Source organism: Coregonus clupeaformis, unplaced genomic scaffold (assembly GCF_020615455.1).
Source record: "Coregonus clupeaformis isolate EN_2021a unplaced genomic scaffold, ASM2061545v1 scaf0230, whole genome shotgun sequence".
Classification (NCBI taxonomy): domain Eukaryota; kingdom Metazoa; phylum Chordata; class Actinopteri; order Salmoniformes; family Salmonidae; genus Coregonus; species Coregonus clupeaformis.
Genome location: NW_025533685.1, coordinates 1 through 17,500, shown reverse-complemented (window position 1 = coordinate 17,500; position 17,500 = coordinate 1). Strand labels below are relative to the sequence as shown.

Here is a 17,500-nt window from a genome sequence, read left to right as displayed (position 1 = left end):
GAAAACCGTGACAGTACCCCCCTTGACGCGCGGCTCCAGCCGCGCGCCGCCTCCGGCCTCGGGGACGACCAGGGGGACGCGGCGCAGGGCGTGCAGGATGACCACGATGGAATTCGGTCATCAGGGACGGATCCAGAATGTCCCTCCTTGGCACCCAGCACCGCTCCTCCGGACCGCACCCTCCCACTCCACGAGATATTGGAGACCCCCATCCGGCGTCTCGAATCCAGGATGGTCCGAACCGTAGCGCCGGAGCCCCCTCGATGTCCAACGGGGCGGAGGAGTCTCCTCAATCTCAAAGTCCTGGAGTGGACCAGCTACCACCGGCCTGAGGAGAGACACATGGAACGAGGGGTTAATCTTCTTGTAATCAATAGGTAGTTCTAACCTGTAACTCACCTCGTTCAATCTCCTCAGGACTTTAAAAAGGCCCCACAAACCGCCGACCCAGCTTCCGGCAGGGCAGGCGGAGGGGCAGGTTTCTGGTTGAGAGCCAGACTCGATCTCCAGGTGCGTACACTGGCCCCTCACTGCGATGTAGGTCGGGCGCTCGTCTTCTGTCGACGTATGGCACGCTGCAGATGGACGTGTGCAGCGTCCCACGTCTCCTCCGAGCGCCGCACCCACTCATCCACAGCGGGGCCTCGATCTGGCTCTCATGCCATGGTGCCAGAACCGGCTGGTACCCTAATACACACTGAAAAGGGGTTAGTTGGGTGGAGGAGTGGCGGAGAGAGTTCTGTGCCATCTCGGCCCAGGGCACATATCTCGCCCACTCCTCCGGCCGGCCCTGACAATATGACCTCAGAAACCTACCCACATCCTGGTTGACTCGTTCAACCTGCCCATTACTCTCCGGGTGGTAACCCGAGGTAAGGCTCACCGAGACCCCCAAACGTTCCATAAATGCTCTCCAGACTCTAGAGGTAAACTGGGGGCCTCGATCGGACACTATATCCTCGGGCACCCCGTAATGCCGGAAGACGTGAGTAAATAGAGCCTCAGCGGTCCGTAGGGCCGTAGGAAGACCCGGCATGGGAAGGAGACGACAGGCCTTCGAGAACCGATCCACAACGACCAGGATGGTGGTATTCCCCTGGGAGGAGGGAAGATCGGTAACAAAATCCACCGAGAGGTGAGACCAGGGTCGTTGTGGAACGGGCAGGGGCTGTAATTTACCCCCTGGGCAAGTATCTGGGCGCCTTACACTGGGCACATACTGAGCAGGAGGAGACATAAACCCTCACATCCCTGGCTAACGTTGGCCACCAGTACTGCGTTACTAAGGCAGTGCACCGTCCGGCCAATACCCGGATGTCCAGAGGAGGGGGACGTGTGAGCCCAATAAATCAGCCGATCCCGGACCTCGAGCGGGACGTACACCCGACCCACCGGACACTGTGGAGGACTAGGCTCGGTGCGTAACGCCCGCTCGATCTCCGCATCGACCTCCCACACCACCGGTGCCACCAGACAAGACTCCGGTAGTATGGGAATGGACTCCACGCACCTCTCCTCCGTGTCATACCGACGGGACAGAGCATCTGCCTTCCCGTTCTGGGACCCAGGGATGTAAGTGATCTTGAACACAAACCGGGCGAGAAACATAGTCCATCGAGCCTGGCGAGGATTCAGTCTCCTAGCTGCCCGAATGTACTCCAGGTTACGATGGTCGGTCAGAATGAGGAAAGGGTGCTGAGCCCCCTCAAGCCAATGCCTCCACACCTTTAGGGCCTGTACTACGGCTAACAGGTCCCTGTCCCCTACGTCATAATTCCGCTCCGCCGGACTGAGCTTCTTAGAATAAAAAGCACAGGGGCGGAGCTTAGGTGGTGTACCGGATCGTTGAGAAAGCACTGCCCGATACCGCCTCAGACGCGTCCACTTGGAAGGGTAAAGTGGGATCCGGGTGCGCCAACACCGGGGCCGAGGTAAACAGGTCCTTCAGTCTCCCAAAGGCCCTGTCCGCCTCAGCGACCACTGCAAGCGCACCGGACCCCCCTTCAGAAGAGACGTTATGGGAGCTGCCACCTGTCCAAAACCCCCGGATAAACCTCCGGTAGTAATTCGCAAAACCCAAGAACCGCTGCACCTCTTTAACCGTAGTTGGGGTTTGCCAATTACGCACGGCGGACACTCGGTCCACCTCCATTCTCACCCCTGACGCAGACAACTGGTAACCCAAAAAGGAAACTGACTCCTGGAAGAACAGACATTTCTCAGCTTTGACATACAGGTCATGCTCCAACAGTCTCCTCAATACCCTGCGCACCAGGGCTACATGCTCGGCCCGAGTAGCACTGTACACAAGAATATCATCTATGTACACCACTACTCCCTGCGCCTGCATGTCCCGGAAAAGTTTGTCTACAAACGATTGGAAGACTGATGGAGCATTCATTAACCCATATGGCATGACGAGATACTCGTAATGGCCGGATGTAGTACTAAATGCTGTCTTCCACTCATCGCCCTCCCTAATGCGCACCAAGTTATATGCGCTCCTGAGATCCAATTTTGTGAAGAACCTTGCCCCGTGTAAGGACTCCGTCATGGTCCCAATCAGAGGAAGTGGATAGCTGTACTTCACCGTCACCCGATTGAGACTGCGGTAATCAATACACGGACGCAAACCTCCATCCTTTTTCTTCACAAAAAAGAAGCTCGAGGACGCGGGAGAAGTGGAGGCCCATATGTATCCCTGTCCCAGAGACTCGGCAATGTAAGTCTCCATTGCCCTTTTCTCCTCCTGTGACAAAGGATACACATGGCTCCGCGGAAGCGCTGCTCCTGTCTGGAGGTCTATCGCACAATCCCCCTGTCTATGAGGTGGCAACTGTGCCGCTCTGGTCTTACCGAACACGAGCGCCAAATCCTCATACTCAGGAGGAATGTGCAGTGCTGGCATCTGGTTCGGACTCTCCACCGAGGTCGCCCCTACGGAAACACCCAGACATAACCCCTCACACTGAGCAGACCACCCTTTAAGAGCTTTCTCTCGCCACGTAAATAGTAGGATCATGGGTCATCAACCAGGGAAGCCCCCAGTACCACCGGATACGCAGGAGAGTCGATAAGATAGAGTTGTATCATCTCCTCATGACCCCCCTGCGTCATCATCCTAAGTGGCGCTGTGACCTCCCCAATCAACCCAGATCCTAACGGACGACTATCTAGGGCATGTACAGGAAAGGGTTTTTCGACTGGAAGAAGGGGAATCCCTAACTTAACACAGAATCTCCGGTCTACAAAATTCCCAGCTGCGCCTGAATCGACTAGCGCCTTATGCTGGGACCGAGGTGCAACCTGTGGGAAACAAACAGGTAAGGTAATGTGAACGACAGAAAGCTCTGGGTAAGTAGGGCGCCTACTCACCTGGGTGGGCTCCCCACTGTATGACCTGCTCTCTCCCTCACCAGGGGACCCTCCCCAGCACCTAGCCGCGGTGTGCCCTCCGCGCCCACACTTGGTGCAGGAGACTGCCCCCCTCGGGCTCCTACCTCTTCTCCCTCTAGCGCCAGTACCTCCAAGCTCCATCGGACACTGCTCGGAGGCGCTGGAGGGTGGAATGGGGGGGCCCCCACCTGGGACGTCCGCGGGTCGCCAGCAGGTTGTCCAGTCAAATGGCCATGTCCACCAGCTGGTCAAATGTTAGTGTACTGTCCCTGCAGGCCAACTCCCTGCGGACGTCCTCCCGAAGGCTACATCGAAAGTGGTCTATGAGGGCCCTCTCATTCCACCCCCGCATCAGCCGCTAGAGTCCGGAACTCCAGCGCGAATGCCTGAGCGCTCCTCATCTCCTGTCGGAGGTGGAATAGACGTTCCCCCGCCGCTCTCCCCTCTGGTGGATGGTCGAAGACCGCACGGAAGCGACGGGAGAACTCCGCATAGGTGACGGTGGCGGCGTCTATTCCCCTCCACTCGGGCGTTGGCCCACTCCAACGCCTTGCCGGTGAGACAGGAGATGAGGGCGGAAACGCTCTCGTATCCCGAGGGCGCCGGGTGTATGGTGGCAATGTAGAGCTCCACTTGTAGGAGGAACCCCCTGACACCCGGCAGCGGTGCCGTCGTACGCCCTCGGGAGCGAGAGCCGAATCCCACTGGGTTCCGGTCGATGGACGGGCTGGTAATCCGGTGGTGAAGGTGATGGTGCGATAGGTGGGGCTATGGGAACCCCCGCTGGTCTCCCATCGACGAAGGGTGTCCATGACTCCCTCCAAGGCGTGGCCGATACGGTTGATCCGGTGCTCGTGTCCAAGGAGACGCTCCTCCATGGGGTCGACGGGTGCTCCTGCTGATTCCATCTAATGGTGTGTGATTCTGTCACGGTGCTGTGAATGGGTGTGGTGTGGAATCAGGCGCAGGCAGCAGAGGGTAAGTCCAACAAGACTTTACTGAGCACGAAAAGTAATCCAAAACAGCCCGGAGGCAAAAGACGCACATAGGCGTATATACAAGCGCACACACAGGTGCGTAAGTTCTCCTCACACAACAAGGAGGAAGCTCATGAAAATAAGCGTACCGAAACGGGTAGCGCAACCACGACACGAACAATCACACACAACACAAACCTAACAACAAGGAAACTAAATAGGGTGCTAATTGAGACCTAACACAAAACAGGTGTGACTAACAGACAAAACCAAACAAACAAGAAACATCGAGCGGTGGCAGCTAGAACTCCGGAGACGACGACCGGCGAAACCTGCCCGAACAAGGAGGAGGAGCCGCCTCGGCCGAAACCGTGACATTTATAATATATTCATACAGCTATACTATACAGTCTGTCCTTTATAATAAATTCATACAGCTATACTATACAGTCTGTCCTTTATAATATATTCATACAGCTATACTATACAGACTGTCCTTTATAATATATTCATACAGCTATACTATACAGTCTGTCCTTTATAATATATTCATACAGCTATACTATACAGACTGTCCTTTATAATATATTCATACAGCTATACTATACAGACTGTCCTTTATAATATATTCATACAGCTATACTATACAGTCTGTCCTTTATAATATATTCATTCAGCTATACTATACAGACTGTCCTTTATAATATATTCATACAGCTATACTATACAGTCTGTCCTTTATAATATATTCATACAGCTATACTATACAGCCTGTCCTTTATAATATATTCATACAGCTATACTATACAGTCTGTCCTTTATAATATATTCATACAGCTATACTATACAGTCTGTCCTTTATAATATATTCATACAGCTATACTATACAGACTGTCCTTTATAATATATTCATACAGCTATACTATACAGTCTGTCCTTTATAATATATTCATACAGCTATACTATACAGTCTTTGTCCTTTATAATATATTCATACAGCTATACTATACAGTCTGTCCTTTATAATATATTCATACAGCTATACTATACAGTCTGTCCTTTATAATATATTCATACAGCTATACTATACAGTCTGTCCTTTATAATATATTCATACAGCTATACTATACAGTCTGTCCTTTATAATATATTCATACAGCTATACTATAGTCTTTGTCCTTTATAATATATTCATACAGCTATACTATACAGTCTGTCCTTTATAATATATTCATTCAGCTATACTATACAGACTGTCCTTTATAATATATTCATACAGCTATACTATACAGTCTGTCCTTTATAATATATTCATACAGCTATACTATACAGTCTTTGTCCTTTATAATATATTCATTCAGCTATACTATACAGTCTTTGTCCTTTATAATATATTCATACAGCTATACTATACAGTCTGTCCTTTATAATATTTTACATTTACATTTACGTCATTTAGCAGACGCTCTTATCCAGAGCGACTTACAAATTGGTGCATTCACCTTATAGCCAGTGGGATCACCACTTTACAATGTTTTTTTTTTTTTTTGGGTGGGGGGGGGGGGGTAGAAGGATTACTTTATCCTATCCCAGGTATTCCTTAAAGAGGTGGGGTTTCAAATGTCTCCGGAAGGTGGTGAGTGACTCCGCTGTCCTGGCGTCGTGAGGGAGCTTGTTCCACCATTGGGGTGCCAGAGCAGCGAACAGTTTTGACTGGGCTGAGCGGGAACTATGCTTCCAGCAGAGGTAGGGAGCCAGCAGGCCAGAGGTGGATGAACGCAATGCCCTCGTTGGGTGTAGGGACTGATCAGAGCCTGAAGGTACGGAGGTGCCGTTCCCCTCACAGCTCCGTAGGCAAGCACCATAGTCTTGTAGCAGATGCGAGCTTCAACTGGAAGCCAGTGGAGTGTGCGGAGGAGCGGGGTGACGTGAGAGAACTTGGGAAGGTTGAACACCAGACGGGCTGCGGCATTCTGGATGAGTTGTAGGGGTTTAATGGCACAGGCAGGGAGGCCAGCCAACAGCGAGTTGCAGTAATCCAGACGGGAGATGACAAGTACCTGGATTAGGACCTGTGCCGCTTCCTGTGTAAGGCAGGGTCGCATCTCCGAATGTTGTAGAGCATGAACCTACAGGATCGGGTCACCGCCGATATATATTATAATATATTAATTATAATATATTATAATATATTCATACAGCTACACTATACAGTCTGTCCTTCATAATATATTCATACAGCTATACTATACAGACTGTCCTTTATAATATATTCATACAGCTATACTATACAGTCTGTCCTTTATAATATATTCATACAGCTGTACTATACAGTCTGTCCTTTATAATATATTCATACAGCTATACTATACAGTCTGTCCTTTATAATATATTCATACAGCTATACTATACAGACTGTCCTTTATAATATATTCATACAGCTATACTATACAGACTGTCCTTTATAATATATTCATACAGCTATACTATACAGACTGTCCTTTATAATATATTCATACAGCTATACTATACAGACTGTCCTTTATAATATATTCATACAGCTATACTATACAGTCTGTCCTTTATAATATATTCATACAGCTATCCTATACAGTCTGTCCTTTTATAATATATTCATACAGCTGTACTATACAGTCTGTCCTTTATAATATATTCATACAGCTATACTATACAGTCTGTCCTTTATAATATATTCATACAGCTGTACTATACAGACTGTCCTTTATAATATATTCATACAGCTATACTATACAGTCTGTCCTTTATAATATATTCATACAGCTATACTATACAGTCTTTGTCCTTTATAATATATTCATACAGCTATACTATACAGTCTGTCCTTTATAATATATTCATACAGCTACACTATACAGTCTGTCCTTTATAATATATTCATACGGCTATACTATACAGACTGTCCTTTATAATATATTCATACAGCTATACTATACAGTCTGTCCTTTATAATATATTCATACAGCTACACTATACAGTCTTTGTCCTTGATAATATGTTAATTCATTAACACAACTTTCATAGTTTGTACAGTTCTGTACAACAAGCAATTCATAAACTTCATAAATATGATCATAAACACATTCAGTGTGATTGACTCATTGATTAATTGATTGATTGATTTTACAGCCCTCTAACCAATTGTACATTCTTTAATAATTTGCTATTTTATATATTTTATTTTTTATTTAACACTTTTCAGCTGTTTGTTCAACCACACCCGTCTGCAACCACCCACTATATATATACACTATATACTATATATGATGAAGTAAAAATATGAGGTCCGTGTAACCAATACATGTTTACAATGCGTATACAATACATGTTTACAATGCGTATACAATACATGTTTACAATACGTGTACAATACATGTTTACAATACGTATACAATACATGTTTACAATACGTATACAATACATGTTTACAATGCGTATACAATACATGTTTACAATGCGTATACAATACATGTTTACAATACGTATACAATACATGTTTACAATGCGTATACAATACATGCTTACAATGCGTATACAATACATGTTTACAATGCGTATACAATACATGTTTACAATACGTATACAATACATGTTTACAATGCGTATACAATACATGTTTACAATACGTATACAATACATGTTTACAATGCGTATACAATACATGTTTACAATGCGTATACAATACATGTTTACAATACGTATACAATACATGTTTACAATACATGTTTACACTGCGTATACAATACATGCTTACAATACATATACAATACATGTTTACAATACGTTTACACTCCGTATATATGTAACCGGCGCTGTGCTGCACGGCTGTATCTCTGCGTTGTGTGTGATTGATTGCGACTACAGACGTGGACTTCGGAGATCAGGCTGTTTTAATGAATCAGAATTCTCTCTGCATCCAAAAGAAAAGACAAAACATCTGTAGAGCACAAACATGTTCTGCCCATTGTCGCCTCTTTCTACAACACAGACGCACAATACACAGGACTGGGATCAGTGGAGGAGCCTAGCCATCGTTCACACATACAATACCTTAGCTAGCTAGTAACCACATGTTGAACTGAACTGGGATCAGTGGAGGAGCCTAGCCATCGTTCATACATACAATACCTTAGCTAGCTAGTAACCACATGTTGAACTGAACTGGGATCAGTGGAGGAGCCTAGCCATCGTTCACACATACAATACCTTAGCTAGCTAGTAACCACATGTTGAACTGAACTGGGATCAGTGGAGGAGCTCTAGCCATCGTTCATACATACAATACCTTAGCTAGCTAGTAACCACATGTTGAACTGAACTGGGATCAGTGGAGGAGCCTAGCCATCGTTCACACATACAATACCTTAGCTAGCTAGTAACCACATGTTGAATTCACAATGTTAATATCATCCTAAAAAGTACAATTACATCTTAACAATACCATACCACTGTATGAGTCAACTCTAAATATACAACATTATTCATGAACAAAACACTGTGTTGTATGACTTTGTGCTTAAAAAAGGAATGTAAACTTTTCTCAAGACGACAGGGTGAAACGTAAGCACACACTCCCCTATTGCCAGGATGCAGACATGCATAATAACACATCAACATGTCTATATTAATACATGAACCTGGTGAAATTCACAAAGTACTTCAACAGCCGTTACACAATGCAGCAGCTACTATAGAACATGAGCTGTAGGCAGAGATGGAGGAACTATGTTTTGAAAGGGGGTGCCAGGATTTTTTTATTTCATTTAACCCATCTGAACATCTTCTTTTTTTTACCGTTCCCAAAAGCATTTGGCGCTTGGCGCAAGTACAGTTAGACACTAAAGCTCAGGCTGACGCAATAATGGCAGACAGCCTAAAATAATGAAAGGAAAACCTCAATGGAGCCTATAGATAGAAATTGCACAAGAATGATACATTTATGGATTTTTTAAAAAGGTATTTCTTTTCTCTTTCTTCAACCCGCCTGCCACCCACCCGCCTTTCATCCACACAGTATTTCACGACCCTTAACCCGCCCAACCCGCGGAATTAACCGTGGGGACTGCAGATTATGAGTCAACCCGCATATCATTAGTTGGTACCCCAACACTGTTACTATCCATTCTACCATTAGGTTGGTACCCCAACACTGTTACTATCCCATTCTACCATTAGGTTGGTACCCCAACACTGTTACTATCCATTCTACCATTAGGTTGGGACCCCAACACTGTTGTTCTGAAGCTGTGTCCAAAGACAGGGGTCCAGCTCCCCAAGAAGGTTGATCATCCTGGAACATGACTCAGTTCCTTTTCTCAACACCATGTCGATGATGTCACGTGCCTTCTCTGCCCTCTCAGCGATCACCTTTACTGACTCCATTTCCTCCTGGTTGATGACTGTGTGCTGCAGGAGTCCGTCCAGCAGACCTTCCAGGACAGGTCCTGACACTCGTCTCACAAACTCTGTCCGTACAGAACGCAGCTGCTGCTCTGCAGAACCAGTCAGACTGCTCTCAGCCGGACGCCCTGCCCCCAACACAGCACCTGAGAGAGGCAGGTTACAAAATAACTACATTTGTTAATTCACATTTCAGACATTTAGAAACAGACTTCTTTCAGAGTGACCTACAGTAAAAGTCTTCATTGTATTGTTAATCTTTGCATTAAGAACACATTCTGTAACAATAACAACCTGCATCAATGAACACATCACATCACTACTGTTTCATTCATATTTAGGGTCGGTTTTCATAGACGTAGAAAAAGATGCTGGGGCATTCAGAACCAGGCTAATCTACATCAAGTCCTGGAGGAGATGTCATTGGGGCATTCAGAACCAGGCTAATCTACATCACGTCCTGGAGGAGATGTCATTGGGGCATTCAGAACCAGGCTAATCTACATCACGTCCTGGAGGAGATGTCATTCAGAACCAGGCTAATCTACATCAAGTCCTGGAGGAGATGTCATTGGGGAATTCAGAACTTTTTTTTTTTTTTTTTTTTTTTTCACCTTTATTTAACCAGGTAAGCCAGTTGAGAACAGGTTCTCATTTACAACTGCGACCTGGCCAAGATAAAGCATAGTAGTGCAATAAAACAACAACACAGAGTTACATATGGGGTAAAAAACATAAAGTCAGAAATACAACAGAAAATATATATACAGTGTGTGCAAATGTAGCAAGTTATGGAGGTAAGGCAATAAATAGGCTATAGTGCAGAATAATTACAATAGTATTAACACTGGAATGCTAGATGTGCAAGAGATTATGTGCAAATAGAGATACTGGGGTGCAAATTAGCAAAATAAATAACAATATAGGGATGAGGTAGTTGGGTGGGCTAATTTCAGATGGGCTGTGTACAGGTGCAGTGATCGGTAAGGTGCTCTGACAACTGATGCTTAAAGTTATTGAGGGAGATAAGAGTCTCCAGCTTCAGAGATTTTTGCAATTGTTCCAGTCATTGGCAGCAGAGAACTGGAAGGAATGGCGGCCAAAGGAGGTGTTGGCTTTGGGAATGACCAGTGAGATATACCTGCTGGAGCGCAGACTACGGGTGGGTGCTGCTATGGTGACCAATGAGCTAAGATAAGGCGGGGATTTGCCTAGCAGTGATTTATAGATGGCCTGGAGCCAGTGGGTTTGACGACGAACATGTAGTGAGGACCAGCCAACAAGAGCGTACAGGTCACAGTGGTGGGTAGTGTATGGGGCTTTGGAGACAAAACGGATGGCACTGTGATAGACTACATCCAATTTGCTGAGTAGAGTGTTGGAGGCTATTTTGTAAATGACATCGCCGAAGTCAAGGATCGGTAGGATAGTCAGTTTTACGAGGGCATGTTTGGCAGCATGAGTGAAGGAGGCTTTGTTGCGAAATAGGAAGCCGATTCTAGATTTAACTTTGGATTGGAGATTCTTTATGTGAGTCTGGAAGTTGAGTTTACAGTCTAACCAGACACCTAGGTATTTGTAGTTGTCCACATACTCTAGGTCAGACCCGTCGAGAGTGGTGATTCTAGTCGGGTGGGCGGGTGCCAGCAGCGTTCGATTGAAAAGCATGCATTTAGTTTTACTAGTGTTTAAGAGCAGTTGGAGGCTACTGAAGGATTGTTGTATGGCATTGAAGCTCGTTTGGAGGTTTGTTAACACAGTGTCCAATGAAGGGCCAGATGTATATAAAATGGTGTCGTCTGCGTAGAGGTGGATCTGAGAGTCACCAGCAGCAAGAGCGACATCATTGATATACACGGAGAAAAGTGTCGGCCCAAGAATTGAACCCTGTGGCACCCCCATAGAGACTGCCATAGGTCCAGACAACAGACCCTCCGATTTGACACACTGAACTCTATCTGAGAAGTAGTTGGTGAACCAGGCGAGGCAGTCATTTGAGAAACCAAGGCTATTTAGTCTGCCAATAAGAATGCGGTGGTTGACAGAGTCGACAGAACCAGGCTAATCTACATCAAGTCCTGGAGGAGATGTCATTGGGGCATTCAGAACCAGGATAATCTACATCAAGTCCTGGAGGAGATGTCATTGATCTTGAAGACAGCCTTTTATAATCAGGACTAGTCCAACAGTAAACCATGTCGACTGGCCCTCAAGCCATTGGTTTGTACCTCTCATGTTTACTTACTAGTTGAATGGGTTTCAGGGATGTATTCATCTGAAAGAAACAAAAAGAGGTTATAATCACTAAATAGCCTCTGTCAGAAGATAACAGAGTTATGATTGACATATTCTCCTACCTGTTGGTACCATATCTCTCCATACTGTCCTCTCATCATCCCCGATTAACTCCATCTCAATGTCAACCCCTGTGTTTCTCATAACCATCTTACAACAGCTTGGTGTGGTGCCTGCAGGTAACAGCTGAATCTTCTGTAGAAGGTCATATGGTGCAACGATTGAGACGACAGAGAGAGAGAGAAAGAAATAGAATGATATTCCAGTTATTAATATATAATATGACAGATTCATGTTGCGTGTATGACTGGTGAGGTGAGGAGGTGAGCAGGTGAGGAGCTTGGAGTCGGGTAAGCTTGGCTTTATACATAGCTTGGGCTTTGTCGAGTAAGGCTTAAACTATGTATTTAGATTGTAGTTAGGTATTGTAGGTAGGTATCGTGGGTTGTTGTAGGTAGTTATTGTATGTAATTATTGTAGGTTAGTGTTGTATTCGGCGGTGCCAGGTGTAGCACGAAGCTAGCTAGCTAGCTAACTCACCACCTGGACTAGCTGGCGAGTAGCTATTAGCAACGGTATAGTTGTTTCACGCCTGAGAGTGCCTGTAATTACGCCAGCTGGCTGCCTACAATAATTACATACAATAATTGCCTACCGTTCAGCTGTTTTCTAACCTCATTGTCTGAACCGTTAACGTTAGGCAGCAAGTGGCTACTGTGCTTGAAAATTAGCAAGCTTGTTGCAACCTGGATAGCTACTTGTAAACAATAGCTGGAACGACCGAGCGAACAGACGCGAACTGGCTGAGTCAATTCAGTGGCTAGCTTTGCACTTGGCTAGCTAACAGTAGCTGCTAGGGGTAAGTCATAACCTACACTTGTGTTTTGTTTTTTTACATATTGATAGCCCGAGTCGCTCAAGGAATTCGGGACATGGGTGACTAGTTAACGTTAGTTTGGCTCTCTCTGTGTGTTTGTGCCGTGAAAGGAGGGGTTCTTCTTTGTCTGAAAGCAATGGCTAGCTAGTTTGCTAACTATTCTAGCTAACTAACTGGCTGAATAAGTTGACGACGGACTCGCTCAAGCTGTCGGGACTAACCCACAACGTTAGACACGGACGATCTGCTTGTGTGTTGATACACTGGTGGTTGTTGTGGCTGAGTATTGGCGCTAAACCCTGCTGTTGGAGACCGGCATGCTAGCTGGCTGTGGCGTCTTATGACGAGGTGCCCGGACGTTTTTCACGGAATAATACTGCACCTAGTTAGCTAGCTGAATAAACTAGGTTAGTCTATTCCTAGAAAACATTGAACCGCTGTAGTTTACAACAATTATAGTTTCTGAGGTGGAAGTTGGGAGAGTTATATTTGGGAGTTGTGGTGAGGGAGGCTCCGCTCTCTCCTTTCCCAGATGTTTAGTTCATTTTATTCCGATCTCCTCTGCATTATTGTAGCCATCTGCTGCAGCCTATCAACTATGCCTCTGCCTATCCCTGTTCTCTCCTCTCCGCACAGGCTACACAAACGCCTCACACCGCGTGGCTGCTGCCTCTCTAACCTGGTGGTCCCTGCACGCACGACTCCACGTGGAGTTCCAGGTCTCAGGCAGCCTCTGGAACTGCCGTTCTGCTGCCAACAAGGCAGACTTCATCCCAGCCTATGCTACCCTCCAGTCCCTCGACTTCCTGGCGCTGACGGAAACATGGATTACCACTGAAAACACTGCTACTCCTGCTGCTCTCTCCTCTTCTGACCATGTGTTCTCGCATTCCCCGAGAGCATCTGGTCAGCGGGGTGGTGGCACAGGAATCCTCATCTCTCCCAAGTGGACATTCTCAATTTTTCCCCTGACCCATCTGTCTATCTCCTCATTTGAATTCCATGCTGTCACAGTCACTAGCCCATTTAAGCTTAATATCCTTGTCATCTATCGCCCTCCAGGTTCCCTTGGAGAGTTCATCAATGAGCTTGACGCCTTGATAAGTTCCTTTCCTGAGGATGGCTCACCCTCACAGTTCTGGGGGATTTCAACCTCCCTACGTCTACATTTGACTCATTTCTCTCTGCCTCCTTCTTTCCACTCCTCTCCTCTTTTGACCTCACCCTCTCACCGTCCCCCCTACTTACAAGGCAGGCAATACGCTTGACCTCATCTTTACTAGATGCTGTTCTTCTACTAATCTCACTGCAACTCCCCTCCAAGTCTCCGACCACTACTTTGTATCCTTTTCTCTCTCCCTCTCCTCCAACACTACTCACTCTGCCCCTACACAGATGGTAATGCGCCGTCGCAACCTTCGCTCTCTCTCTCTCGCTACTCTCTCCTCTTCCATCCTATCATCTCTTCCCTCTGCTCAATCCTTCTCCCTCCAATCTCCTGATTCTGCCTCCTCAACCCTCCTCTCCTCCCTTTCTGCATCCTTTGACTCTCTATGTCCCCTATCCTCCCGGCCGGCTCGGTCCTCCCCTCCAGCTCCGTTGCTTGATGACTCATTGCGAGCTCACAGAACAGAGCTCCGGGCAGCTGAGCGGAAATGGAAGAAAACTAGACTCCCTGCAGACCTGGCATATTTTCACTCCCTCCTCTCTACATTTTCTTCATCTGTTTCTGCTGCTAAGGCCACTTTCTACCACTCTAAATTCCAAGCATCCGCCTCTAACCCTAGGAAGCTCTTTGCCACATTCTCCTCCCTGCTGAATCCCCCCCTCCTCCCTCTCTGTGGATGACTTCGTCAACCATTTTGAAAAGAAGGTTGACGACATCCGATCCTCGTTTGTTAAGTCAAATGACACTGCTGGTCCTGCTCACACTGCCCTACCCTATGCTTTGACTTCTTTCTCCCTCTCTCTCCAGATAAAATCTTGCGACTTGTGACGGCAGGCCGCCCAACAACCTGCCCGCTTGACCCTATCCCCTCCTCTCTTCTCCAGACCATCTCCGGTGACCTTCTCCCTTACCTCACCTCGCTGATCAACTCATCCTTGACCGCTGGCTATGTCCCTTCCGTCTTCAAGAGAGCGAGAGTTGCACCCCTTCTCAAAACCAACACTCGATCCCTCTGATGTCAACAACTACAGACCATTATCCCTTCTTTCTTTTCTCTCCAAAACTATTGAGCGTGCCGTCTTTAGCCAACTCTCTTGCTATCTCTCTCAGAATGACCTTCTTGATCCAAACCAGTCAGGTTTCAAGACTGGTCATTCAACTGAGACTGCTCTTCTCTGTGTCACAGAGGCTCTCCGCACTGCTAAAGCTAACTCTCTCTCCTCTGCTCTTGTCCTTCTAGACCTGTCTGCTGCCTTTGATACTGTGAACATTCAGATCCTCCTCTCCACCCTCTCCGAGCTGGGCATCTCCGGCGCGGCTCACTCTTGGATTGCGTCCTACCTGACCGGTCGCTCCTATCAAGTGGCGTGGCGAGAAGCTGTCTCCGCACCACGTGCTCTCACCACTGGTGTCCCCCAGGGCTCAGTTCTAGGCCCTCTCCTATTCTCGCTATACACCAAGTCACTTGGCTCTGTCATATCCTCACATGGCCTCTCCTATCATTGCTACGCTGACGACACACAACTAATCTTCTCCTTTCCCCTTCTGATAACCAGGTGGCGAATCGCATCTCTGCATGTCTGGCAGACATATCAGTATGGATGACGGATCACCACCTCAAGCTGAACCTCGGCAAGACGGAGCTGCTCTTCCTCCCGGGAAGGACTGCCCGTTCCATGATCTCGCCATCACGGTTGACAACTCCGTTGTGTCCTCCTCCCAGAGTGCGAAGAGCCTTGGCGTGACCCTGGACAACACCCTGTCGTTCTCCGCTAACATCAAGGCGGTGACCCGATCCTGTAGGTTCATGCTCTACAACATTCGGAGAGTACGACTCTGCCTTACACAGGAAGCGGCACAGGTCCTAATCCAGGCACTTGTCATCTCCCGTCTGGATTACTGCAACTCGCTGTTGGCTGGGCTCCCTGCCTGTGCCATTAAACCCCTACAACTCATCCAGAATGCCGCAGCCTGTATGGTGTTCAACCTTCCCAAGTTCTCTCCCGTCACCCCGCTCCTCCGCACACTCCACTGGCTTCCAGTTGAAGCTCGCATCTGCTACAAGACCATGGTGCTTGCCTACGGAGCTGTGAGGGGAACGGCACCTCCGTACCTTCAGGCTCTGATCAGTCCCTACACCCAAACGAGGGCACTGCGTTCATCCACCTCTGGCCTGCTGGCTCCCCATTTCTGCGGAAGCATAGTTCCCGCTCAGCCCAGTCAAAACTGTTCGCTGCTCTGGCACCCCAATGGTGGAACAAGCTCCCTCACGACGCCAGGACAGCGGAGTCAATCACCACCTTCCGGAGACATTTGAAACCCCATCCCAAGGAATACCTGGGATAGGATAAAGTAATCCTTCTACCCCCCACCTTTACTCCAACCCCCCCCACCCCCAAAAAAAAAAAAAAAATACAAATAAAAACATTGTAAAGTGGTTATCCCACTGGCTATAAGGTGAATGCACCTATTTGTAAGTCGCTCTGGATAAGAGCGTCTGCTAAATGAAGTAAATGTAAATGTAAATGTTAGCCTGCTAAAACTGCACCTCTGGATTGATGGAGGAGGAATGGCGATTCTTGACTGCAAACCAACTGTTCAGCTTTAAGGACCCGTTTGGACTTGACAGGACCAATTCTGAATATCCTTGGGACACCTGATGTTTCTCCCGGTCCCGAACAGCCTACAAAATGAGCAGTGTAGTAGTCAGTCTGAACAATGTAATCTAATAATTCACACAACATGCAGCTCACTGAGCAATCCTTTTTTGTCAACATCAAAAAAAATTGTACACTATTTATATTTATTTTACCCTTATTTTACCAGGTAATTGACTGAGAAGAGAGTCTATTTTACAGCAACGACCTCGGGAAGTGTTACAGGGGAAAGGGGATGAATGAGCCAATTGGAAGCTGGGGATGATTAGGTGGCCATGATGGTATGAGGGCCAGATAGTGAATTTAGCCAGGACACCGGGGTTAACACCCCTACTCTTATGATAAGTGCCATGGGATCTTTAGTGTTCACAGAGAGTCAGGAAACATGTTTAACGTCCCATGCGAAAGACAGCACACTACTCAGGGCAATATCCCCTTCACTGCCCCGGGCATTGGGTTCTCCTTCGAACAGAGAGAAGAGTGCCGTCTACTGGCTCTTCAAATGAATGAGACAGAAATAGATTTCTCACAGAGCTGCATGTTGTCTTTGTAATCTATAGATTTTCAACAAACTATCAGCTTTCCTTTAGTAAGTTTCAACATACTGTTGTCACTTCAATGATGGTGCCTCACCTCTTTCTGACTGGAGTTTCTGAGGAGCATGTACAGCCGTGAAATTACTGTTGCCTTT

The 17,500-nt window shown here is 46.9% G+C and overlaps 1 protein-coding gene across 1 annotated transcript; it reads right to left on the bottom strand.

Annotated features, from left to right (window-relative positions):
• Window positions 1-9,240: 9,240 nt before the first annotated feature.
• On the bottom strand, window positions 9,241-17,494 carry LOC123484209. The gene is made up of 5 exons (XM_045214283.1): window positions 17,443-17,494; window positions 16,701-16,835; window positions 12,170-12,302; window positions 12,058-12,087; window positions 9,241-9,958 (listed from the first exon to the last, which is right to left on the bottom strand). The coding sequence occupies exons 1-5, from the start codon at window positions 17,470-17,472 to the stop codon at window positions 9,624-9,626; spliced, it is 663 nt and encodes a 220-aa protein (XP_045070218.1). The 5' UTR covers window positions 17,473-17,494; the 3' UTR covers window positions 9,241-9,623.
• Window positions 17,495-17,500: the final 6 nt, after the last annotated feature.